Genomic DNA, 27,758 nt, shown 5'->3' with positions numbered 1-27,758 from the left:
GAAATCTGTTTCATTCAGTATTTTTTCTATGTCTATTACGCTGATTGACTTATCTGGTTGGTGCCAAATGTGTGCTTTTAAATTGTATGTTTATGCTTCCCGTTTGTTGAGTGAACAAGGACACAGCCTAGTGTCCGAAACCCGTCCGAGGCAAGCAATGTTTCTATCACAGCATAAATAAATCTGGCATCAGTTAAACTTGTGTCCGGGATCCTGTTTGTGCTGGGAGGCACTTGGGAAAATATATATATCTTTACTCCGCGTTATCCAGGCATACGCTCCAAACACAGTCACGGACCCAGGTTAGTCGGTTTAATAATGTATTGCTGTGCCGCCATAACATTTCGGTACAAAAGGGGGTGGTGATGGACGGAGCATTTGAATCAATCAAACACTCACACCCAGTCAAAAGATCTGGGTTTAATCCATCACCGTTCTTTAGCCCACTCTGCCACCCCAGTTCAGACATGGCTATATGCAAATCAGTCTGACCCTGTGCCTCATGGGAACAGTCCAGCCCGAACTGCCAAGCCATGTCTTCCCTGGACCGGAAACAAGCTTCCGAGGACCGGTTTCTGGCATTCCAGCCGAAGCTGGATATATATATATATATATATATATATATATATATATATATATATATATATATATATATATATATATATATATATATATATATATATATATATATATATATATATATATATATATATATATATGTATGTATGTATGTATGTATGTATGTATGTATATATATATATATATATATATATATATATATATATATATATATATATATATATATATATATATATATATATTCACTGAAAAAACCATAGGTTTCACACCAGTTATAGTTAGGAATTTGCATTTAAAAAACCTATTAAATTCACATAAAAAACCATAGGTTTCACACCAGTTATAGTTAGCTGGAAATTTTACTGACATAAAACCATTGAAATTCCCACGTTATAGTTAGTTGGACTCACTATAACTTGCGCGTGCAATGCACTGCTGATGACGTCACATATTACATCACTCATGACATGGTCAGTGACATCACTCATGACATCACTGATGACACCATCCAGTGAATGTGTGTCTTTATGAAAAATAAATATGTTTTATATATGTATTTGTAAAGGTCGATGGAACAATACATTTTTAAAAAAGTGTCTTAATGGATGTTTTTTTAAAAAAAAGAAAATTATTGGTTAACTGGCTTATTAAGTGTATTTTAGTGAATACATATATTAGAGAGTAATGTTTAAATATTTAAAAATATGTATCAGTGTTTCACTTTGTGCATAAGTGGCTGCATGGGTTGGTGAGTAACTACATGTGTGTGTGTATGGGTTATTAGATGTTTTTTTAGTATCAGTATGAGTGTCTGTTTTGTTTAGTGTGGGAATTACTTACTACATTGATGCATGAGTGACTGACTCTTTTTTTGTATGTATTTTAAAGACTGCATATGTGCAGGACTGTATGGTTGAATAGTGTGGATAAGTGTATGTTAGTGAGTAAATGACTGTCTCACTAGTGTTTTTAACAGTAACTACACATGTTTCAATCTAGAATATGTGAATATTGATGCATATAAGTGAGTATATGTGAGAGTAAGAGATTGTAAGAGTTCCTATTTAAATAAGTATGTGTTTCGAAAAGTGATTGTTTAAGAGAATAAATATTTGTAATTTTCATTAGACGTAAGGTGGTAGTGTGTGTATTGCTCTATATGCAAATAAATGCATGATCAATAGTTTATTTGCATGTGTGAGTATGTGTGTGAGTAACTTTTGGATGACTGTCGGTGTGTAACAGGATGTATAGGTGTATCACTTCATATGATGAGTGAGTATATGTATGAGTGACTACAGAGAACTGTTGGTGAATGAGTGGATGTGTATATAGATGGTGGAATTACTGAATTGGTTGTTGTAACTGAAATGGGTAAAATTACAGTGAAAGGAGATCTGTCACTAAGTCACAAGAATGGTGTCATCAGTGATGTCATGAGTGATGTCACTGACCATGTCATGAGTGATGTAATATGTGACGTCATCAGCAGTGCATTGCACGCGCAAGTTATAGTGAGTCCAACTAACTATAACGTGGGAATTTCAATGGTTTTATGTCAGTAAAATTTCCAGCTAACTATAACTGGTGTGAAACCTATGGTTTTTTATGTGAATTTAATAGGTTTTTTAAATGCAAATTCCTAACTATAACTGGTGTGAAACCTATGGTTTTTTCAGTGAATTTCATAGGTTTTTTAAATGCTAATTCCTAACTATAACTGGTGTGAAACCTATGGTTTTTTCTGTGAATTTCAAAGGTTTTTTAAATGCTAATTCCTAACTATAAATCTCAGTTTATAAGTAAGACTGTTAGCACACTAGTTGTTCTCTGGGACATTCTGTTATTGGGCTATATTTTGACTACATCTGGCTGTTTTTTTGGCGACATTTTTTTTTGTTTTTTGTCTCTGGTGGCCATCTTTGGGCTACATTGGGCTATATTGGGCTACATTTTGACTCTAACATATATATAGCCCAATGTAGCCCAATATTTATTTTTTCAAAGTTAACTTTCGTTAAAACCACGTGAGCATATATCTTGAGACATAGCAAAGGCACATCGGGCTACCAGTCCCTACAATTTTGCTTATTTAAAAAAAAAATATATATATATATATATATATATATATATATTTTTTTTTTGCCTTGGTGCGCTCCCGGTGCGCGCCCCGGGGAGCGCCACAGAAAGCGTAATTATATGAAGCGCCCCGGGGCGCGCACCGGGGAGCGTCCCCTAAGCGCCATTATCGTTTTCGAAAACATGATAGTGACGTATCGCGTAGCCGCGTCTGCGTGAAACGCACGGCGTAAGCGCACCCGGAAGCACTCGTGTGAATACGATCGCGCAATGTAAACTTCCGACGCGCTTACGCGACGTAAGCGCGTCGGGTCATGTGACCTGAAAATAACACTTTTCATTGGTTCATAACAGTTTTGGTTTCATAATGATGAAGCCCCTGGTCATGTGACCTGAAAATAACACTTTTCATTGGATCTAACTTTTTTTTTTCCTTCTGATGAAAGACCCCACCTTTTTCCTTTCTTCTGACTTTGTCCTTTGACTGAGGAAGACCTGCTTGTACCTCTCTGTACAATTTTCATCTTTATAATGGCTTCAGTAGCAGCAGCAGCTGGTGCATCTGCACCACCACCACCACCACAACAACCAAAAGGACCACCACAAGTTTTCATTGGTGGTCAAGAAGAGGAGGAAGAGGAGGAGGAGGAGGAGGAAGAAAGGACGAGAACATTTCTCCAAGAACACAATACCCCATACCAGCCTAGACCACACATTATTTGGGAGTTTTTTTCTCTTCCACAGAGGAAGAAAAAGGTAAATGCAGCCAAGGTGACTTGCCTAATTTGTGGCATGGAACTTTCCAGAGGGAACCCTCTTAAAAAATATTCCTTTGGAAATCACACAATGATCCGCCACATGCAGCGCAAGCATTCTATAAACTATTCTGCTGCAGAGATGAAGGAACTGGCCAGTAACCCTTCCCCATCTACAAGAACCAGCTCAAAAAGAAAGCAACCCACTCCATCAACACCAGAAGAAAGTGAAACGATGCGTTGCGTTCAGCCACGATTTGCAGATTTCAGAATCACATGCAAATATTGTGGGAAGACCATCTCCTACGGAGAACAGAGCGTAAAGCTCATCGTCCTTGCTGGGGACAACCACAAATGCCCCAATCGACCCTAATTATTTATTTTCTTTTTTTTTCGCTCCAGTTGAGCCATTTTCAATTCCCTGTTTTTTCGTTTCTCCCCATGAAAAATACAAAAAAAATATAAAAGTCTTCTGAAAAGCCAAAAAAAGTTCAAAATGTTCATAAAACATCAAAAAAAATATAAAACAACTAAAAGAAGAAAAAAAACAGTTCTTTTTAGAACTACCTCCAATTTCTAATAAAAGGCTACTTATTTTTAAAAACTGTCATTCTTTGTTCCCCATGGTACGCTCCCCGGTACGCTCCCCGGTGCGCGTACCGGGCGCTGCCCCCGCGCAAATTAAAAAAAAAAAAAAATCTTTTGCCCCGCAGGGCCCTTTTTTGGCACAAACATCAAACCTAGGGGGTCAGGGGGGTCTATCCCTGCCCCCTTATGGTCATTTCCCCCTTTGTTTTAGCCACCTCTTGTGTCTCGATTTTACCGAGACACAAGATGGCGGCCGCTCTGGACTGTTTCGAATGTTTACAGACACCCGAGAGCCAATCAGCTTTCCGTGCGCACCTCGCGTGGCGCGCCCGGAGCGCTCCCCGGGGCGCGTACCGGGGCGCTGCCATAGATATATATATTTTTTTTTACCTAAATTACTCAAAATCCACTGGAGCACATATCTTGAGACATAGCAAAGGCACATCGGGCTACCAGTCCCTACAATTTTGCCAAATGTGGTGGAAATCCATTCAGCCGTTCGGGATAAAAGTGAAATCGACCGCCCTATGTAAATTAACATGGGGAAAACGCGTTTTGGGACCCCCCTTTTATCTCGGCCCCCACTTGACGAATCCCCCCCTAACTTTCAGGGAAGGACCGGAACGCCGCGAGGCCATTTTGAGGAAACTTTCAGTCAGATTCGACAACCGGCGCTAAAGTTATTCCAAATAGAATTTTGAGATTTAACATTGAAAAAAATCCTAACTATAACTACCTACTGGCGACCGCCAGTAGGTAATATATATATATATATATATATATATATATATATATATATATATATATTTTACCTACTGGCGGTCGCCAGTAGGTATATATAGTTAGGATTTTTTCTCTATGGAACTTTTGAAAATTCTATGTCTAATAACTTTGGCGTTTGTGGACGGAATCGGCTGAAATTTTCAGGAAAATGGCACATTTTGTTTCCGATCAGCCCCAGAAAATTTGGGGGGGGGTTCGTCAAGGGGGGGCCGAGAAAAAAGGGGGGTCCCAAAACGCGTTTTTCCCATTCATTTTTCCATAGGGCGTTTGGCCTCACTTTTAGCTCGAACGGCTGAATGGATTTGCACAAAACTTGGCAAAATTGTAGGGGCTGTTAGCCCGATGTGCCTTTGCTGGGTCTCAATATATGTGCTCCAGTGGATTTAGAGAAATTAACGTTTTAAAAAACAGATATATCTGTGACAGCGTCCCGGATAGCGCTCCAGTTCGCGTACTTTTCGCGTAACGGAGCTTTGCGAAGCGAAGCTGATTGGCTCTCCGGCGTCTGTCAACATTCTAAATAGTCCGGTGCGGCCGCCATCTTGTCTCTCGGTAGGATCGAGAGACAAGAAGAGGAGAAAAACGAAGGGCGAATTTAATGAAAGGGGGCAAGGTAGACCCTTCTTGACCCCCTAGGAATGATGTTGGGGTTATTAAAGGGTCCTGTGGGGCAAATAAAAAAATTTGATTTTTTGCGGAAGAAGCGTTTTCCGGTTCGCGAATCGGGACGCGAAACGGGAATTCGCCATTTTGTGTTTCGTTTTAATTAAATTACAAGATGGAGGAGAAACAATGTGAGAAATGGGTATAAGGGGGTACGGGAGACGTATCCTGACCCCCTATGTTTTCTGAGGGTGGCTGAGGATGCTCATATATGTTGATACTTGTCTTCCAGCGGCTGCGCGTGAGCGTTTTTTTTTTTTTTTTGCTGCGTGACGTCTGTTAACGTTCGATTCGAAGGAAATCAGGAAGTGTTGACCGCCATTTTGACACTGCGAGTAAATATATTGTTAAAAATAATTGTTATAAATTAATCCGTATTGATAAACATTGTCTGCGCCATCTTGCTTTTTTTCCAATGCCACACTTTTGTCGTGCACGGCAGCCATTTTAGATGCCTTGACCAGACCCACTCTCTGCACGATGCCGATCGTGACGTCTGTTAACGTTCGATTCGAAGGAAATCAGGAAGTGTTGACCGCCATTTTGACACTGCGAGTAAATATATTGTTAAAAATAATTGTTATAAATTAATTCGTATTGATAAACATTGTCTGCGCCATCTTGCTTTTTTTCCAATGCCACACTTTTGTCGTGCACGGCAGCCATTTTAGATGCCTTGACCATACCCACTCTCTGAACGCCGCCGATCCTCAGCATGGCTCCCCACCCTCGCAAGCATCTCCCCCACGTACTGGTCACCTCCGCTCTCTGTCTTATGCATGGGCCATAAACCTCCCCCCATCTGCGCTGCTCTTCCCTGAGAATCACACCCTGTGCCCGCCCGACACCACCCTTTCACCCTATACACTACCGCACCCTCTGACACTCCTCTTCCTCTGTGTCCGATTGTCCAGGCCGGTCCCAGGCTATCACCTAGCCCTGCGGATGTAGTTTATGGCCCCAACTGTAAAGAATCACCCCTCTTCAAAGGAGTTACAGTAGATCAAGGCCCCCACCCCATAAGATCCGTCACACCACACGCGTTCCTACTATCTGATAACGATCCTGTATTGTGATTGGGGAGGGGATTCTCACTATAAGGGTGTGTGGGACCGAGCCTGAAGCGGAAGATTCCAGGGATGCCATTTTGTACATCAAAGTCTTCACAATTATGTGTCACATTAAAAATATATAGCACTCCAACAAAGTAGTAGGATTATAACACTTTAATAACTTATAAATATATACATCGCAACAAAAACAGTAAACACCTTAAATTTTTTTTATTAAAACAGAAGCAACAATGGTCAGTAGCGGTCTGTTGTGCGAATAGTTCCAAGGCAGCACAACGTGCTGAGTTCTGGACTGCACCCAGGTGAAGAACCATCCCTTCTTTAAACCCCATGGTGACCAACTATAGTTTATTCTCTATTTCGTTCCCTTGCCATAACAAAATAAAAGTCTTGGGTTTCCTTGTGTTTCTTAATAGCATTGGTGTCTGCACACTTCTTTGTCAATTCTGTGAACATGACAGCTGCTTCATAGACAGACGATATCTTTGTTGAGTCATTAGTGTTAAGTGTGTCTGAAACTACAGTGCCCTTCTGTCAGTAGCGGTCTGTTGTGCGAATAGTTCCAAGGCAGCACAACGTGCTGAGTTCTGGACTGCACCCAGGTGAAGAACCATCCCTTCTTTAAACCCCATGGTGACCAACTATAGTTTATTCTCTATTTCATTCCCTTGCCATAACAAAATAAAAGTCTTGGGTTTCCTTGTGTTTCTTAATAGCATTAGTGTCTGCACACTTCTTTGTCAATTCTGTGAACATGACAGCTGCTTCATAGACAGACGATATGTTTGTTAAGTCATTAGTGTTAAGTGTGTCTGAAACTACAGTGCCCTTCTGTTTTACTTTCCTCAGACACTACAGAGTTTTGTGTGTTGTTCTTCTGAGCGACAATTATTCCATAGGTTTCAGGTTCACTTGTTTTGTCCTGCAGTGAGTTAACAGCTTCAGAGACTTCATGTTTATTTGCTATGTCCTGCTGTGCGTCAACTGCTTCAGAGACGTCAGCCTCATTTGTTATGTTTGACTATATCCTGGACCTGCCCGGCCGAGCCCAAAATGGCGCCGGTATAAATGGGACTCGTAACTCCTTGTTGTGTACTGGTTGCCCAACCTTGATATCACGAGATACGTATGCACCGTATGCGCCCCTGGGTGCCGCACTGGTTTTGGTATCCTACAATGCTGCTCCGAAAAACGGCGTGGGGTGCCCCGGGGGGGTGGGGGGGGGGAGGCGGCGTGAACGGGCCTCCCCAGGTGGAGGCTCGTCTGTTGTAGTGGGGCACCCCTTTAGCGTTTCACTTGCCATTCAGCGGTTTTCCGCCCGCTCTTGCGGCTACAGCGTCTCGCTCACCATGTAGTTGAGTTGCTCCCACTCTTGCGGTGCAGCGATAGGCGGCTGCCACAGGACTCTTAAAATGGCGGTCGGCTCTTCCGATTTTGGCCTGGCCCACTAAAATGGCTCTGGGACACCTTGGAACTCGGAAGCTTGTCTGCTAGGGCTTGGGCTCCATTCTCGAAAGCGTCCCCTCAGCCTTGAAGATTCTACAAAAGTCTTGGGGGCCCGACTCCCGCAGGCTTCCGGTGGGGAGTGGCTGCCATGATTGCTTGCGGAATGGCCACGACGGAGCTACGAGATGGTGGTGCTCTCATGCTGATGCCAGCTTTAGTCTGAAACATCCAGAAACACTGTAGACTATCAATTCGATGAGTTCCGGTGGAGCCCCAACGTGACCCGGTAGGGAAGAACTTGCCCTCCCCTTTTTTGAGTGATGGTTCTTGTTGCCTGTCCCCTCTGTTGTCATCTAACGGAACCTTTTTTGATTGCCGAGTGAGAAAAAAAAAGGTGGGTCTTTCATCGTTTGGGAAAAAAAAATGTTTTAATCCAATGAAAAGTGTTATTTTTAGGTCATATGATCAAGCCTTCCATCATTAGGAAACCAAAAGTAAAATGAACCAATGAAAAGTTTTATAAACAAGTCACATGATCTGTTATGCGGCTTTGGGTTATAAAAAGCATACAAAACCCGTTGGCCCATGAGGCGGCGTCAGTAGCGAACTTTTATGCCCAAATTACGCAAAGATTTAGCTAATCTGCTAAAGGGGGGAGTCGCCATTTCTTTTGATAATTTATTCACCCATCCGTAGCCTCTCTAATCTCCATTACAATGTGTTTGTTGCTGTCGCTAGCTGATGAAAAAACTAAAGTGACAACTTCCTTATCCTTAATTTGTCTTTCTTTGTTCCTTAAGATGTCATCTGTGTCAACCTCTTCCGAGAATGCTGATGCGTTAGGGATTTACTTGTGTTTCTTAATAGCATTGGTGTCTGCACACTTCTTTGTCAATTCTGTGAACATGACAGCTGCTTCATAGACAGACGATATCTTTGTAAATGTAAATGTGCTGGACTTGTAAAGCGCACAGCTGCCCGTAAGCGTCCCGGCGCTTGCTTAGGGAACCCGTCCTGGTATTCCCCTGTGAGAAACCACAGCAGGGTGTCCACAAGGTGAAAGCCAGGCATCCCGCCGTGAGGGGCCGTAGTGGAGATTAAGCAAGCTATTGCCCAGAGTCGCAGAGTGTGACCCCGTGAGTTGAGTAGGCACCAGAGCGAGAATTGTCGAGTCCGTGGAATTTTGAGCCCGAGACCCGCCGAGGCGGGGAATCGAACCCTGGTCCACGGTCGCCCTCAGCTTCTGGGTCTGCCGCCTCTAACCACTGAGCCACGCTTCTCCACAAAGTCATTAGTGTTAAGTGTGTCTGAAACTACAGTGCCCATCTGTTTTACTTTCCTCAGACACTACAGAGTTTTGTGTGTTGTTCTTCTGAGCGACAATTATTCCAGAGGTTTCAGGTTCACTTGTTTTGTCCTGCAGTGAGTTAACAGCTTCAGAGACTTCATGTTTATTTGCTATGTCCTGCTGTGCGTCAACTGCTTCAGAGACGTCAGCCTCATTTGTTATGTTTGACTATATCCTGGACCTGCCCGGCCGCGCCCAAAATGGCGCCGGTATAAATGGGACTCGTAACTCCTTGTTGTGTATTGGTTGCCCAACCTTGATATCATGAGATACGTATGCAGTTTTGAAGCACATGGCGAGCAGGGACGAGAATTGATTGAACATTTTGACATCCCTATTGATATTAAGTTCTGATGTGTTATTGATTACTGTACTATTGAAATTTCGAATTAACGTCACCCATGGTACTTGCCCGCAAATGTATATCTAGATAATTTTATTGTAACTGGCCCTGTCGTACTTTAATTATAAAATGTACGTCCACCGATTCCGTAAATGGTAGACACCTTAGTTCTTGCAATCTAATGGGTCGCCCGTTACGTTCTTCTACAGTGTAAATGTGCCCTCATCATATACGATTTCAGTTTGCTCCGTGGCCGGCCCACGTGGTTATAGGCCCGTATTTGTATACTAACATTTTCACAATAAAGGTTTTTTTAAAAAAACATGGTAGTAGTACCTACATTGGTAAAGTTTTGAATAATAGCCACTGTTTTCGAATCAGTAAAAGGCAAGTGAAATAAAGCAGTCCAATTACATGACTGTTAAAAGGTATAATACGCAGGAACGCAGTAAAGAAAAATGGTCAAGGGCTGTTGTGTTTTCTACTCCTGCAACATAAAGTGATCGATAAGAATCTGATATTCATGCCTATCAGCGACTAAGACAGCAGGCCGAGCCGCTTTTGCTCAACGGCTCCCTCGTGGGACGAAGAAACGCCCTTTTTCTCGAAAAAGGAATATTTTACTTGCAGGACAGTTGTAAATTTCCCGGGAAAATACATTAGCCTGGAACATTGTAAGTGATAAACTGTAAATGCATCTGGGTCCTTTGCTTTACAAGTCAGAGTGAGAAAAAAAAGGTGGGGCTTTCATCATTTGGGAAAAAAAAATGTTCGAAAGCAATGAAAAGCGTTATTTTTAGGTCATATAACCAAGCCTTTCATCATTAGAATAACAAAAGTAAAATGAACCAATGAAAAGTTTTATTAACAAGTCACATGACCTGTTATGCTTACGTTACGCGCTGCGTGCCGCGCTCTGGATCGTTTCCGGGAAGCTGCGCCTTGCGCACCGGAGCACTTCCGGGTGCGCTAACGCGGCGCGTCATTTGACGCATTACGCGACAACGTAAAATGTTTTTACCTACCACGTACTTGACATTTTACAGCATTTGATATTTGCTATTAAAAAACCATTGAAATTCACTGAAAAAACCATAGGTTATAGACCATATATAGTTAGGAATTAGCATCTACAAAACCTTATTTTACTCGCACAAAACCATAGAAATTCGCATATATAGTTAGTTGCAATAACTATATATCGCGCACCCGCAATCCACAGCTGATGATGTCACATATTACATCATTCATGACATGGTCAGTGACATCACTGATGACATCACTGATGACATCATCCAGTGTTTGTATGTTTTTGTAAAGTTAAAATATGTCTTACATATTGAAGAATGAGTGGATGTATAAGTGTCTGGATGAAGGATTTAGTAGGTGCATGACTGACTGTATGAGAGAGTGATTAAATGTGTTTCACTGAGTGCATGGGTTAGTGACTAAACTGTCTTAATTTGTGCATCATTATGTCTGTTGTTCTGTAAACTGCTGCATGTGTTAATCAGTAGCTATATGAGTAACTATATGGGTTATTGATTGGTTGCCCAAGTATTTGTATGGGAGACTGAGTATGTGTGTGGGTGGCTGGGAGGTGTATGACTCTGTGCATAGATGTGTGAGCAGTTGATTCACTAGATGTATGGGTTCAAACGTGCATGTTTAAACAGCTGTATGGGCAGTTGACTGTGTGCATGAGTGTATTGGTGAGTGAATGGATATCTCAGTGCTACATGTCAACGTAAGTACATATGTAAAACACAGTACATGTGAGAGTTGACATATATAAATAACTGTGCATAAGAGCCAGTGAATGTGAGAGTGGCTTTATGAATCATTGTGAACTTGTATCAGAGATTGTATAAGAGAGTAAATATGTGTTAGAATATGTTTGAATTAGTAAGGTGTGTATAACTGTATAGTTGAGGAGATGGAGGAGTGATTGATTCTTTTCATGACTGACTAGATGTGTGAGTAACTCCATGGATGAGTGACAATCTGTGAGTGTCTGTTTTCACTGATTGTATCTAAGGTTATATTAGAGTCTGAAGAGGTCCATCGTATTATCACATGAATGATATTATCAGTGATGTGATCAGTAATGTCAAATGAGATGTCATCAGTGATGTCATCAGTGATGTCATCAGTGATGTCACTGACTATGTCATGAATGATGTAATATGTGACATCATCAGCAGTGGATTGCGGGTGCGCGATATATAGTTATTGCAACTAACTATATATGCGAATTTCTATGGTTTTGTGCTAGTAAAATAAGGTTTTGTAAATGCTAATTCCTAACTATATATGGTCTATAACCTATGGTTTTTTCAGTGAATATATATATATGTGAACAAGGGCTTTCACCAGCCCGAAACGCGTAGTGCCCTCTGGCTTACCGGCTTCTCTGCAAATAAAGATCCTGAGCAGCGCATTCTGTGGTCCGTCTCCTATGTTCCCTCGCCGGTCTGACGCTGGTTGACCTGGAAGTGGTGTTTGGAGTTTTTGCGGATATATATATATATATATATATATATATATATATATATATATATATATATATATATATATATATATATATATATATATATATATATATATATATATATATATATATAATTTTATTTTTTTAAATTTCACTGAAAAACCATGGGTTTCAGGGGCGTTAAAGTTAGTTAGACATTTCACTCGTACAAAACCATAGAAATTCCCCTGTTATAGTTAGTTCAGCTAACTATAACTCGCGCCCCCGTAATGCACTGCTGTTGATGCCACATATTACATCACTCATGACATGGTCAGTGACATCACTCATGATATCACTGATGACATCTCGAATGTCGGCCCATCCCTCTCCACTAAGCGGCGTCCGCAGCAGTGCTGCCTCCCCTGAAGCCCCACACCCCTTCTCAAGGTAGGCTCGCTGACTGGCTGCTGCCTCACCCCGAGCCATGCACCACTTCTCAAGGGAGTCTGGTTACACTTTCTCTCAGCAGGCCCCGAGAGACGTGATCCCCGTGCTGCCCCGGCGCTTGCATTACCGGGCTTGTGTACAAGCCATAAATACAAAAGTGCCCCTGTGTCTGCTTACAGACGGGTTTACTGGGCCCACCAGGTGGACACCGTGTTGACACCTCACACCGGGCACGTACACGCAGCAAACAAGCATGCAAACAGTAAAGCGGCTGGATGCTTGAAACAAAGCCCAAACATTAATTAATAAATTACCACCGGGACCTGGCTCACCCGGGGGCTTAATTAAATGAAGCACGTTTTTTTTTCTCATCTGGATTCACGCACCCAGCATGAATTAGGTCTATTTTTTAACAATAAAAAAATACTTTTTTGGGCCCTGGGGGTCCTTGTCGGACTCCCTGAGCAGGCCTAGGGGGTAAGGATGTTTCTACCCAGCCCCCTTTTCTTTTTTTCTGTGTTTCTTTTTCTGTTTTCTTGTGCCTCTGTTACCGAGGCACAAGATGGCTGCCAACTGCCCACCGCAGACAAGGGTGGTGGTTTAGCCAACTTTAGTTATTCGCTGTCTTCAGTGTCATGACATTTAGCTCTTGCACATGTGAACTCCACTTCGGTGGACAAAATAATGCTGGACCGGAAAGTGAACCAAATGATTACCAGTGGCTTAGATTACTTCAAGCATTTCACCCGTCACTGTTTTGTTAGGTCTCGCGACCTGCATTGCACTGCGCAGCAGTGCACGCGCAGGTCGCAAGACCTCTAGAAGGTGAAAAATAGGATTTTCAAGCTGACCTGGAATCACACATGCTCGTGCGTGTGTGTTTCCTTTTCAGCTACCCCATTGGCCTTAGTGTGCTTCTTTTAATGAAAGGCTGCACGCTATTGGCCAAAGGCGGGCGCATTGCTCCGCCCACGGCCTATTGGTGTCTATTACGCGCTTGGTGCGCGTAATAGACACCAATAGGCTATCACGAGGTTTCAATTACCGTGCTTACATGGGCGCTATAATTGAAAGCACGTCTCCTGTGGCGTGCGCGCACCACTCAGCAGGATTGTTTTCATTTTTTGGATCCATTTCTCAGGGAAGCAACGGTGCATTTCTTGGAGCCGGGAAAGCAGAATCTAGCTACCAGTGTGTGTCTTGTTTTTTCTTTCAATGGCGTGTCGAGCAAGCCCATGTACCAAACCACAGTGGTTGGGGCATTTAAAAAATAACAATGCAACAGAATGAGGACTGCTATCGCTAGTTAGACCGTTCTGGAACGCTCTAGAAAGGCAAAACTACCATGTAGATAGTCCATTCTGGATAAAATCAGCATGTGCTAGGAGGACTTAGAAACTTTTCAGCAATGGAGGATTCAGGTTTGTCTAGATTGTGGCACCTACTCTCTGACCTTGCAGGGACCAAGGACCTCCCAGACAGTTCTACACCGATGAACACCCATGGCCAGCCTATAATGCCAGCCTGGCGTGTAGTACTCTATCTGTAAGGAAGCTGAAAATATGATCGGCTGCATGTGATGTGGTCAACACCTAGAGGCAACTTGTGATCCCATTTACGATCCGTTGTCAATCAGAGTTTCGGGTTTGTTGCTTTGATGGTTGCCGTTGACTTCTCATGGGCTGTGCCTAATTTCAAGGCTGGAAGAAGTTGAAGGAGTGGTATCTGCTGGTACAAGGCTCTACGCGTATATGCATATGTCTAGTGTCACAAGGGCGTGCATTTGTGTTTGAAATATATGTATTACTGCTGTGTGTGTCGATGCACCTGCACACGCTTGGTATGTGACTTTATGTGGAAAATATGCGAGTGTGTGAAAACTTTGTACTTGTGTTTGGGCAAAAAATAGAGAAATAAGTGAGTGTGTTCCTTCTCTTCGGGAGTGTGAGAGGTCTTCCTGCACTCCTCTCCCTTTCCTTGGTTGGTTCACTGTGGGGACGTTGCTTCGCACTGACTTCTCCTTCCACTCTTAACTGTGGCAACAGGCCACGTGGATATACTTCCTTCCACTCTGGCAGTGGCAGATGTGCCACTCTGATCTCTCTTTTTCTTCCTTCCTTTTCTCGGTGGCAGACGTGCCACTCAGATCTCTCCTTTTCTTCCTTCCTTTTCACGGTGGCAGACGTGCCACTCAGATCTCTCCTTTTCTTCCTTCCTGCTTCGCGACATCACTTGGTCCGATCTTGTGTCTTCTCTCCTGACCTGGCTCCTCCATGCAGGGCGCGCCCGCTGCATGTGTACCCCTGGTCTTGTCCTCGTCGGGGACACTTTCTCCTTCTTCCTCAGCAGCCAGAGTTGGTGTCGCGAACCCTCTTCTCTTGATTCTTGTTGGTGACGTTCGTGGGTCCACGTCCGTAGACCTTGTCTTGGTTGAACGTCCTGGACCGTTTGGCGGTCCACTTCTGCCGATGTCTGGCAGGTTATCTTCGGTCGTCCTGTCGGACTTTGCGCTTTAACAATTTTTTTGTTTGGGGACCGGTCGTGGGTCAGCACTTGATGGGCGATCATTCTGCGGATCGGCTTCTGGGAGGCGCCACGTCGTGTGGTCGTCCTTGTGCGCTACAACAGTTCTTGGGGACCCGTCGTGGGTCAGCACTTGATGGGCGATCATTCTGCTGATCGGCTCCTGGGAGGCGCCATGTCGTGTGGTCGTCCGCGATAACTGTTCTGCGCGATGGCGCTGCCTGCGGTCTTTCTCCTTGCGGTGGCTGTGCGTTGCCACGTGGCGCGTTATCTGCGCACTTACTGTTCAGGGCTCTTGGACGCCTGTTGCGTGTCATTGGGTACTTGCTGCTTTGGCTGTCGTCGGGTACTTGCTGCATTGGACCGTTGGCGAGAGTAGTTGATACTGCGGTGAACACCTGTGGCCACTAGGAGTCGCTGCTCACTCCCTCTTCTGATCGCGGCAGTCTTTTCCCTGGATGTTCTTCCAGTGCTTGGCAGTCGTTTCCCTCTAGACGTTCTGTCAGTGCTTGAGTTCTCGCTGAGGCGTTCGTGCCTCTTCCCACGTTGCATTGGAAGTGGCGACTGCCGACTCCTTGCTGGTGCGTGTGGGTGTTTCCTGCGTGGTTGCGCACTAACTTGCTGCTTGGTAGTAGATTCTCCTTGGGGGCGCTACTCAGTCTGTTGCCCCTTGCTGCTGCTGACTTATCTTCTGTTGTGCACTTGTGCAATGCTTGTTTTCTTTCTTTTCTTGCTGGCAGATGCACTTTTCTTTTTGGCCACTGGGTGGCAGTGATGCCTGTTTCCTCCTTGCTCACGACTGTCTTCCCCTCTCAGTGCACAGGGGGCTGGAGCTGCTGCAGTGAACTGGTGAGTCTCTGTCCTTGGGTGCACAGGGGGCTGGAGCTGCTGCTGGGCACCGGGTCTCGCGCTGCCTTCCTGGTAAGTCTGTTCCCTTTATTTATTTACTGGTGGGGGCAGGAGGCATAGGCATGTGTAGGGCACTGCTCTGATTGCTCACGGGCAAATGTTTTGATTCTTGCCGGGTGCACCGGCACTTTCATTTGATATCCCTGTGGGGGCACATTAGGAGTTGGCGGCGCTGGCCGCATGCAGGCTTCTCCCTCCCCCTCGCAGTAGGCTTCTTTAGGCTCGGGGTTCGGAGGGGGCTGAAACTGCTGTTGCCGGCTGCCTGCCTGACGCTGATTCTCTACTTGCGGGCAGACTGGGCGCTTGCGGGCAGACTGGGCTCTTGTCGCGGGTGGGCTCTGCTTTGTTCCTTTGGCGCCCGGCAGCTCTTCCCACGCTGCGGGCGTTCCCTTTCACAAGTTCGCGGGGCACAGGGAAAGTGAAGGTAGGCCGCGGGTGGGCTCCGCTAGCCTGGCCTCATTCTCCACATATTTTCGGCAGCATTCCGGCCTCATCGCGCCCTGCGGGGCGCCTTTGTTTATTGCGGGTGGGCTCCGCTTTTACTACTAAATGTCCGGCAGGGGGTCGCTGCACTCGAGGGTGGGCTCCGCTTGCAGTAGACTTTCGACAACGTTGCGAGGGGGGTCGGGAGGCGGTTAGCTACTCCGCTCCCTCCCCCTCGTTGTTCCCTTTAATTACGGGCCCGGCAGCACTCCCCACGCCGCCTGCAGTAGATTTGCCCCGCTGCCGCCTCCACTCGCACACGCGGCGGGGGCAGGGGACGACTCGGACAGGCCGCGGGTGGGCTCCGCTGGTCCTGCTTATACTTTGGCATAGTTCATGGTGGGCACTTCGCCCTTGGAGCTCACCTTCGGCCTGCGGGCCTGATGCTCTGTCGCGGTCGTGGCGGGTGGGCTCCGCCCGGCCGGTACACCTATCCGCGGGGTCACTGCTTCGCGGCCGTCTCAGGTGGGCACTGGGCGGTCCGCTCTTTCCTGGTGGCACTTGTTGGTGGCGGCCGACGCGGGTGGGCTCCGGTCGGTTTGCTGTGAGCCTCTTGGTGGCTGCGGGGCTCCGACGTGCCCACCGGCTTCTCGGCGCGCTGCGCCTTGCTGCAGGGGATGCCCTTCAGGCGGGCAGCTCTCTTCCCCTTTTACTTTTGCTTTTTGCTGTGGGTAGTGGCACGCATGGGCTGCACTACCGGCCTCGTCGCCAGTGTAAAGTTGGTGAAGGGCCCTAGGCCCGCATGTTGGGAGAGCAGCAATGATGGACACGCAGACACCAGATGGGGGTAGTGGGAATGGCCACGAGCATGTGCGCCCGGCCCCATTTATTGGCCTCGTCACCTGACCCAGTGACGTAGGTGCTGGGTGTGTGTAATGTGTGCTTACAGGCTGCAAACACTAGAACGTGTCTAATGCTAAGACACTACATCACCGACCTCCAGGCAATAGTACTCCCGGGACTGAAGCCAACCACAAGCAGCTCCACACAGCAACCCCCGAACAGAACATCAATGAAAATTAGCAACTCACTGGGAGTCACAAACAACTTCATTCCTTGGACGAAAATACCCTCCTAGCGTCTGCACACCCCCCATATGCAACACCACTAACTGGACTGAACACCTGCACGTCACATTCTTCGCATAAATAAGCTTCTCCTGCACTGCTGTGCTCCCAAATTAATTCAATAGGTCTCGTATTATTAAAGTTTGAGCTATTGGTGTTGCATTATTTAGCAATGCCATTAGCTCTAACTTTAATAATGCGAGGCCTATTGCATTGCAAATGCTTTTTTTTGGGATCCATTTCACGGCGAAGCAACTAAATAAAACAACCGCTGAGAGTCAGACTAGCACCCCCCCGCACCAGTTACCTATTTTTATAGGCATTGTTGTTGTCTACTGAGGGTAGACACTTTCTGTAGAAGTTATCCGTCTTTGCGTTGCTGGCAGCATATGAGGTAGGGATGACTGCACATGCTGCAGGTGTTTTAAGGTGCCTGCTTTATGGGGTGTGTCGTAAGCAGCTTCCTGATCAGGTGGCGGGGTAGGTGGGATGGCGCTACGGCCGGGGGTAGGGACCCCGCTTTGGTATGGAGGGAGAGCTGCTGTGGCGAGGAAGCTGAGGCCATCCTATTGAGTGATGAGCAGTATCTGTAGGAGGCAAGGACCAGCCGTGAATATAGGGCACGCATCCATGAGTTTAGGGCACGCACCGGCCGTGAATATCGGGCACGTACCGGCCTGAGTATAGGGCGCACACCTGTGAGTATAGTGCATGCCTAGGGCACACGCACGAACCAGGAGCGGAGACAAACACCTGCGCTGGGGTTGGCCTATACCAGCTCTGCAGGACCCTGTAGCCCCTGCGATGCAGGGAGGCCTTCACATTCCGCAGGGGCCACTTCATTTTCCGTCACCCCACTGCTGAGACTGAAGACAGACCGAGGCGCGGCCAGCTGGGAGCAGAGCCTTGCTCTTAGCATAGGGCAGGCACACCTCCGAGCAGAGGCCCGGCGCCTGCTGTGAGGGCGGCAGCTCTGAGAGCCACAGACAAACCAACAAGCTCGGGTCAGAGGTCAGCCAGCCACGTGCCGGGGGGCAATCCCTGCTTAGAGTCTGAGTGCAGCAGGCCACCCCTGAGCAGGTGCTGCCCCCTCGTAACGAAACTTGAGGGGGCCCCCCTGCAAAGCTCATGTAGGGGGCCCCCCCGGCAGCCTGGCCCACCACCTACAGTATATCATCTCGACATCTCAGTCCAGCAATTCCTCAGGTTAAACTCACAAGTGGTAGAAGTGCCGTGTTTATCACAGATAGGTATATATACACATTGCTGCTTGTAGAATGCTCTGAGGCATTTGATAAAGAAAGCTCTAAGTTTTGGAGGGTGAATGGCCAAACTGCGGAATGTCTTCCAAGAATGACTAATACATGACTGAGACATACGTGAGAAATGAGAGCACAGCAAACAATATATCATCCAAACTTAAAGCCACATTAAAGACTTTAGAATGTCACTAATGATGTAAAATAGGATTTAGTGCGACAATGATCAACTAAAGTAGATAAACAAATTAAAGCGGTAAGTGAATTAAGGAAACATTGCCTATTACAGGGATCATGATGTTCATCAATATATACTGACTCCGTTAGAGTCCCAATGTGAGATTAGACAACCACTAGTAGAAATACTAAAATCTAGATATAGTTTGGAAAGGCTTTCATTTTGCTTGTAGATTGAACTATTGATTTTATAGTATATGTTGGCGAATTTCCTTCAGGTGTAAGACCGGCATGAGATGGAGAGTGGGTGAAGTATGTACCGCCCTACAATATGTTTTACTTTTATTGCTGGCCGGGCCCCAGCCGCCCCACCATGATGCCCTCCCTGTTTCCAAATTATCCAATTACCACCAGCCACCCACTGAAACTCTGATGGTCCTTAAGGGTGGGACAAGGTGGATGATCCCTCATGGTCAAGGGCCCGTGCTGACCGAGCGCTTACCAGAGAAAATCCAGGACTGGATTCAAAAGCGGAACCCACTGAGGAAACGTGTAGGACCGAGGTGACTGCACACATTTTTGATATAGCTCGCACATTCCATGGAAGATGTCGCAAGACACTTAACATCTGCTCCCCTGTTTGAGAAGAGGGAAGCGTAATGCAATGGGGGACATTTAAATCCCACCAGCCCACATGCTACGCAAAGATAGAGGGCTGGCACTAGAAGCTTAATGGGGAATGACCCAATACTATTTCTTTGGTAAGGGACTGGTGTTAAAACCACACACTTGCAGAAACAATTGCCCTGGCAACAATCATAAATGGATATGGGTGAGCAACAGCCAGCGAGAGCAATATGGCCGCATTATGAGGGTGCTCACAATTATGCAGGCGAGGGCGGGAGCATTTTTAATCACACCGTCATTGCTGTGCCAATATCGGTCACTTTTGTGTGACCATTTTCGAGTCAAATGCTACCAACTAAACCACCCAAATGACCCATCCACCCACACACTTATCCAACCCCATCTATTCATCCATCCGAACCCTTTATCCATCAAACTAGCAAAAAGCAATCCATCTATTCACCCTCCCAGCCGTTCAGCCAACCCAACACATTAACCCATCCATTCATTCATTCCCACCCATCCATCCTCTTGCATTGAAACACATATCAAACCAAGACCTTCTTTCCATATTACCATCCATTTATTCACTCATCTACCAACCCATCTCTCTAGATACAAGCTGTGAGCAAAAGATAAGCCTTTCGCAGGCACAATAGAAAACTGGTAGCTTAGTTTTTATTTTACCCCATGCCTGATTCTTCCACTACACCCTCCCACCCTGCCTCTTAGCTCACAGCTGGGATTATTTTCATCCCGAGTCCTGCTTTTATCACTGCTGCAGTCGTATCCTTCTCTTCCTGCTTCTTTCTCCGTTGTCTGCCTTTCTCTCTATTGCACTAGGTCAATCTTTGGAAATGGAAAATAATTGTGGATGCCCAAATATTGAACGCTGAGTTTACAACATTCATCCACTGGGCAGTACAAACAGATCCCTGAGCATTCAACAGGGCAGTAGCACTATGGGGCAGTAAAAACAGATCCCTGAGCATTCCACAGGGCAGTAGCACCAACAGAACTAACACCATGACACGGGGCAGTAAAAGCAGATCCCTGAGCATCCCACGGGGCAGTAGCACCACCAGACCTAAGAGTGTTCCACGGGGCAGTACAAACAGATCCCTTAGCATTCCACTGGGCAGTAACACTAACAGATCTAAAAGCATTCCATGGGGTAGAACAAACATATCCCTGAGCATTCCATTGGGCAGTACAAACATATCCCTGAGCATCCCATGGGGCAGTACAAACATATCCCTGAGCATTTCATGGGGGTACAAACATATCCCTGGGCATTTTATGGGGCATTACAACCAGTTCCCAGAACATTTCTTTGGACAGTATCAACAGATTCCAAAGAATTTCATGTGGCAGTACAAACAGATCCAAACAAATTATAAAGTCCCAACCGTTTCAAGGGATAATATAGGCAAACCCAAACAGATCTCAGACAATTTCATAGGACAGAACCGCATTTCTAAAAGACACACAGCATTCCAATGCGAAGTGCATACACAAATCGAACAGTACATACATAAATCCGTGCAGACCTCGTAACATTTCATAGGCAGTTCATACAGGTCCTAAAGCATTTCATGGTTAGTGGCGACACTTCTGAACCGTACCCCATAGCGCCTAAAAGGACAGTGCAGCATTTCTCAAGGGACACCAGAGCGTTAAATGGACCGTACCAGCACTTCTAGCTAGATCACCACAGGGGACAGTGCCAGCCACGCAGAGACGTTTTAAGACATGGGCACAGTGGGCTCTGGCACAGGGTCCCAGCCTTTTTAGGGGGCTCCTTTTAGAGCCAGCTCTGCTATGTCTTACCCTGATGATCTTAATTACTTCTTAAACATTTTTTTAATACAGTTTTCCTTTAATTTATTGGATTGTGGTTGATTGTTATGCCCCTGTCATGTTGAAATGTCACTCATAATTACACTGAAATTATGAAAATTTCACACATCGGAATCTGAAACCTTGGCAGCTATGCTAAGTCTACCACACACAGCACATTTGAACATCTCAAAATTCCATTCCACAGAACTCTACTATAAATGATTTAACCCTACAACATTCCATACCACATAATTGCAATCCTAAAAATTAAAAAACACATATTTCCACTTCACGCCATACCACATAATTCCACATCACATAATAACATTCCACACAACTTAATACCACTCCAAACCGCATAATTATACTCCACACAACACAATTCAACTACACATAATTCCACTTCAACCTATATAATTATACTTCACACAACATATTTACACTCCACTCTGAAACACATAAATACCTTCCACAAAATACAACTCTGCAACATGCTGCATAATTCCACTCCGCACAATTATACACTACACCATGCCACATAATTCCACACGTCACACAATTCATCCCCACACAATTCATCACACAACATAATTACACTACACATAACACCACTCAGCACAACGTAGCAACATTCCTAATACCACTCAACATAATTTTCACTCAACAGCGCAATCTTCCAAGTCACACAAATTGAACTCTACACATTTCCATTCCACACCACATAATTCAACAAACTACATAATTCAAATCAACAACACAATTACACAACACACAACATACATCTAATCTACACCACAAAATTCCACATCATGCTACAATATTTAACAGCACACCACATAAGTAAACACCACTACACTCTACAGCACACAATACCATTGCAGATAATCTCTCTCCAAAACACACAATCCCACTCCATGACACACAATCCCACTCCACATAATTCTAGTTTACTCAATCCCACACAATTTCTATCCACATAATTACACTACACACCATGCCACATTATTTCACTACACAGATCCAATCCACACAACACAATTCCACAGCTAACTATTCCAATCCAAACCATATATGACTTGCATATATGCAAATGCATATATTGCAAAACCATATATTGCAAATGCTTGTTTACCTTCCAATGCCTCCCAGCAGTTCCTGTTCCTGGAGGGAGCTGCAATCCTTCTGCGGCCCCTGTCAGCTCTCCTCTGTGCTGCCTCATCCAAAACTTCTCAGAGGCTGTGCCCTGTGGAGAATGCTGCCTCTGGGGGGCCCCACCCCCAGCCTTGTCAGGGTCCTGAACAGTGCCCTGCCCTGTGATGAATGCTGTCTCTGGGGCCCCACCCCCACCCTTCTCAGGGTCCTGAGCAGTGCCCTGCCCAGTGGGGAATGCTGTCTCTGGGCCCCCCCTTCTCAGGGTCTGACTCCTGAGCAGTGCCCTGCCCTGTGGTGAATGCTGTCTCTGGGGCCCCCACCCTTCTCAGGGTCCGACTCCTGAGCAGTGCCCTGCCCTGTGGGGAATGCTGTCTCTGGGGCCCCCACCCTTCTCAGGGTTCGACTCCTGAGCAGTGCCCTGCCCTGGGGGGAATGCTGTCTCTGGGGCCCCCACCCCTATCCTTCTCAGGGTCTGACTTCTGAACAGTGCCCCGCCCTGTGGGGAATGCTGTCTCTGGGGCCCCCACCCTTCTCAGGGTCTGACTCCTGAGCAGTGCCCTGCCCTGTGGTGAATGCTATCTCTGGGGCCCCCACCACCACCCTTCTCAGGGACTGACTCCTGAGCAGTGCCCTGCCCTGTGGGAAATGCTGTCTCTGGGGCCCCCACCCTTCTCAGGGTCTGACTCCTGAGCAGTGCCCTGCCATGTGGGGAATGCTGTCTTTGGGGCCCCCACCCCATCCTTGTTCCGGGCCGGCTCTGGCTCTGACTGAAGAGAAACAATGTAACTTGATACTTTGTTTCTCTTCAGTCCTGGGCCAGCTCATGCAGGCTGCTTCAGAGAGAGGAGCAAGCCTCTCTCTCACAGCTCTCACCAAAGAGTTTAGGGGGCCCCTTCATTTACTGCAGAGTGCCCCCCCTCCTCCACTGGCTGTGGTTACGCCCCTAGCAAGGTGCAAGGCTGAAGGGTCCCCAGGCTTCCTGCACCACTCCCTCTGTGTGCCCCCCCCTTTATTCACACAGTTCTACCACCTCTCTCTCCCCTCTGCATTGCTTCTTCCATTGAACTGCCCTTTCACCTCTCCTGGTTGCCGCTCTCTTCAATGTTTCTTTCTGCACTTCAGCTGGGGTGTCTTTCCTTCCAGGCCTCTCTGTGCTGTCAAGAAACTAAAGCTAATAAATTGAAACTGTTTCTTTTTTGTGTCAGAAAGGCTGAAGCTAAACAGACCTGATGCATTCTTTGCTCAGGCCTGTGCTTCAGCACTCACTTCAGTGTGGGGCCGAGGGGCCCCCTCAAATGTAGGGAAGCCTTGGGCCCCACGCACCCACCGCGGAGGCTGCGGGGGCCTTTGTTATGCCCCTGGGCACCAGCTAGGAAAGCAGGCACAGATGACAGGAACTTCCTCTCAATTTGAAGCAGGCACCACCTGTACCTAAGGGAACGCTTCCAGCTCTGACCCCAGGGGCAGTGTGCATCTGTTGTGAGGCTGTGTGTAGCAGGCACAAGGTCTGAGCCTGGGAGTATCGAGAATTATATCTGTTCATGCCATCTATTTGTGCGCAATTTCCCCTTATCACCTTTCTCTCCCCAGTAGGCGTGCATAGTTCTCTCTGTGCACCAGTTCCTCCTCTTCTTTATCTTTGTGTGCACAAATCGGCACCCAGAACACATCCTTTTATTTCTTAGTTTGTCACTACCCTAGCCGCAGTTTTCTCTTACCTTCAGTGACCTTTTTTGCTGTGCACATTTCTCCCAGTTCACCCAAACTACCCTCCCCCGTGGGCACAATGCTGTTTACCTTCTTCCTGTCCTTTCCCCACTGTGGAGAGGTTCATATACCCCCCCCCACTCCTCCATCTAATCACCCTTTTCTCTTTGTATTTAGCTTTAACCCACCACCCTGCCTCTCAATATAATTATGTTTACCTTGTCTTTGTCAAATCCCTGTGCACAGTTCTCTCTGCACCCATGCTCTTTACCTTCTTTAAGCAAATTACTCTGTTAACATTTTCTTCCCTAGCTTTCTCACTGCGCAATTCTCTTTTTTCACCAATTGCCATACCTGTCTCTTGTTTCTATCGCAGTCGAGTTCTCTGGTTACCTTCTTGTTTCCCTTTTTTTGCATCAGTGGTTTCATTCCCACTTCCTGTGCTCTCTCTGTAGGCAAAGTTTAAATTTGTTCACCCCTTATCTCCCTTATACATGCCCAGTTCTGTCTCTTGTCTTCCGCCTCCTCTCAATGCACTGTTCTCGCTGCTTCCCTCCGTTCCACAATCTCTCTCTGCAGACTTTCTGATGTTTACTTTCTCATCTTTCCATTCATGCACAATTCTCTGTGTATTCTTTATCTTGCTTCAATTTATTCGCTGCTCCCTCTCTTTGCACACTTTTCTATACTTACCCTCTGTTTAAACCCAACTCTCTGTGCAGTTTGTTTTCTTTCGCCCCGCCCTCCATCTTCACACTCCCACAGCTGTTAACTGGTCCCAACTAGGGAATTGTTACAGTACTTAGCTGCAACCCTCCAAATAGAGGTGTCCTGAAGGCAGTTAAATACAGCTTTGTTATTCTGCCCATTCAAATAGTGGCCTCTCAGCTGATGCTCCTATTCTGCGGGAGTCAAGCAGAACGGAATATTCGCCCCTAATGCATCTGGACTAGCTTGCCTCCTCAGTCATATGTACACCACATTTTAGAGCTATCATGGACCCTTGACTTGCTTTAACATCTCTCACTCTTTCAAGATGGGACTATTTTGGACTTTGCGTGAAAGTGCCTCAAGGTCATCGTGACTCGTGTGTGTGCTATAGCCCAGCTGGCCCCTCGTAACTTCTGCCAGAGTGCAAGATGGTGGTAGGAGGTAACTCATCTGCTGGAGAAACGTCCTCGCAGGCTGCAGAGTGTGAGTTTGAACCCTAGCAGGGCTGGCTGGGCGCCGTCCTCCCACCGTCAGGAAAATGACTATCATTGAGATGTGGGAATTGTTACAGTACTTAGCTGCAACCCTCAAAATAGAGGTGTCCTGAAGGCAGTGAAATACAGCTTTGTTATTATGCCCATTCAAATAGTGGACTCTCAACTGATGCTCCTATTCTGCGAGAGTCAAGCAGAACGGAATGTGTAAATTAGCCCCTAATGCATCTGGACTAGCTTGCCTCCTCAGTCAGATGTACACCACGTCTTAGTGCTATCATGGACCCTTGACTTGCTTTAACATCTCTCATTCTTTCAAGATGGGACTTTTTGTACTTCGCGTGAAAGCGCCTCAAGGTCATCGCGACTCGTGTGTGAGCTATAACCCAGCTGGTCCCTCGTAACTTCTGCCAGAGTGCATGATGGTGGTAGGAGGTAACTCAGCGGGTTTACACATCTGTTGGAGAAACGTCCTCGCAGGATGCAGATTGTGAGTTTGAACCCTAGCAGGGCTGGCTGCGCGCCATCCTCCCACCATCAGGAAAATGACTATAATGGAGATGCGGTAATTGTTACAGTACTTAGCCGCAATCCTTCAAATAGAGGTGTCCTCAAGGCAGTTAAATACAGCTTTGTTATTGTGCCCATTCAAATAGTGGCCTCTGAGCTGCTGCTCCTATTCTGCGGGAGTCAAGCAGCACGGAATGTGTAAATTCGCCCCTAGTGCAACGTTAGAACATAGTGCTACATAAAACTATAATGAATAATGCACCACGGATGCTTTTAAAAACAAATGGATAAAAAATAATGCCATTTACAATACCAACAACTTCAAACTTTTCTAATGCGAGACCTATTGAATTGCAAATGCTTGTTTTTCTTGAGTCATCGTACTGGATGTTGTCTGCTCACAAGCAACAAATTCATTGTGATATAACCACAACTGCAGAGTATTTATACATTCTGGTGACACACCAAAAAATGACCCTCACTCCCTGTAATTCACCAATGAGGGGTGCCTCTGGTCACAGTCCTTTCATCCGTAACAACTGGGCAAAAGTTTATCTCTCATCTGAAACATGGAATGAATAACAGGAACTTAAGCAATTTGAATTGTAGACCATGCCCGGATACTGTGGTCAATGTAAATGTTCCTATCAAAGGGTTCTCACTACAGTTGTCAGTAGTTGAGCTTCTCTGTTCTCGCAGTGACTTAAAGTCAGTTCTCTACCCTTGACTTCCATCTACTCAGACTAAATGATTGTGCCTTTTTTTCCTCATTTTAGTGCATGTTATCTGACTCATTGAGAATGGTTACTGAAAAGTGGTCTCTATCACATACCATCTCTTGGTAAAAGGAGGTAAAGGTTGTGTGGACAACCAACTATAACAGAGTCAATTACTCCACCAGGAAGCATATAAGAAATCATAGCACAAACGCCTTTGGAGGATTTTGGTGACTCAAGTCCCATGCACAAGAAAGCATGCCAGTTTTATCAGATCAATTAAGCTAGGTGATAAGTGTCACAGGAGTAAAGCTACAGAGTCTTCCAACTCTATATTGTCCTAAACAAACCAGTCAAGCAACAGACAAGGTTCTCATGTGACATACCTGCCCTAGGCTCTACATTGAATTGGAGATCTTCCTATGAAATTGACAATTAAAGAAATTTAAAGTTGTCACCTTTCAGGGCCATAAGGCGTCATAGGAGTTTGTTATTTCTCTGGACAGTGAATGCAGTCCCGAGATCTGTGTACATTTCTTTCTCATTTGGTGCCCTTTTCTTTTCTGTGGGCAGTAAGAAGAAATTCAGAGAATATTTGAGACTGTGAAAGGCTTTTGGAGATTTGCCATTCCAAGTGACAAAAGGTGCAGACAGGTAGCAAGTAAGGTCCCACAGTTGTCCATGAGGTAAAGCTGTAACCAGTGAGATCCAGAAATACTCACCTAGGTGAGGCTTTTTAGGATTTGCCAATCTGGGCTTTGGCCCCAAGAACGTGGATCTTCTGTCCGTGCATCTAATGCACCAGTTATACATTTTGCTACTAAGTTTATACATTATACCACTAAGCTTTGTCTGATCATGCACTTGCCTTGATCATGAACGTAGTTCTTTGCAGCACCAAAAGAACTTTCCTCTGAAGGCTCAGGTGATCTTCAAAGTAGTACTAACAATAACTTTATTATCTAGGTGGATGGCATAAACAGATAATCAGCTCAAATGAGAAG

At 45.8% G+C, this 27,758-nt stretch overlaps 1 protein-coding gene across 4 annotated transcripts in view; it reads right to left on the bottom strand.

The window, feature by feature from the left end:
- Positions 1-27,758, bottom strand: part of LOC147708140 (geranylgeranyl pyrophosphate synthase-like) — a 268,827-nt gene that overhangs the window by 57,102 nt on the left and 183,967 nt on the right. The window contains exon 5 of one of the 4 annotated variants that reach the window (XM_086925318.1): positions 27,623-27,716. The exons of the other annotated variants lie outside the window; for them this stretch is intronic. Coding sequence (XP_086781444.1) covers positions 27,687-27,716 — 30 coding nt within the window. The 3' untranslated portion in view covers positions 27,623-27,686. Of the gene's footprint in view, positions 1-27,622; positions 27,717-27,758 lie in introns of those variants that run through there. 4 annotated transcript variants of the gene reach the window in all.

This window comes from Lissotriton vulgaris, chromosome 6 (assembly GCF_964263255.1).
Source record: "Lissotriton vulgaris chromosome 6, aLisVul1.2, whole genome shotgun sequence".
In the NCBI taxonomy this organism is placed as follows: Eukaryota; Metazoa; Chordata; class Amphibia; order Caudata; family Salamandridae; genus Lissotriton; species Lissotriton vulgaris.
The sequence above is the reverse complement of the archived record's forward strand: the minus strand, read 5'-3'. Positions and strand labels throughout refer to the sequence as shown.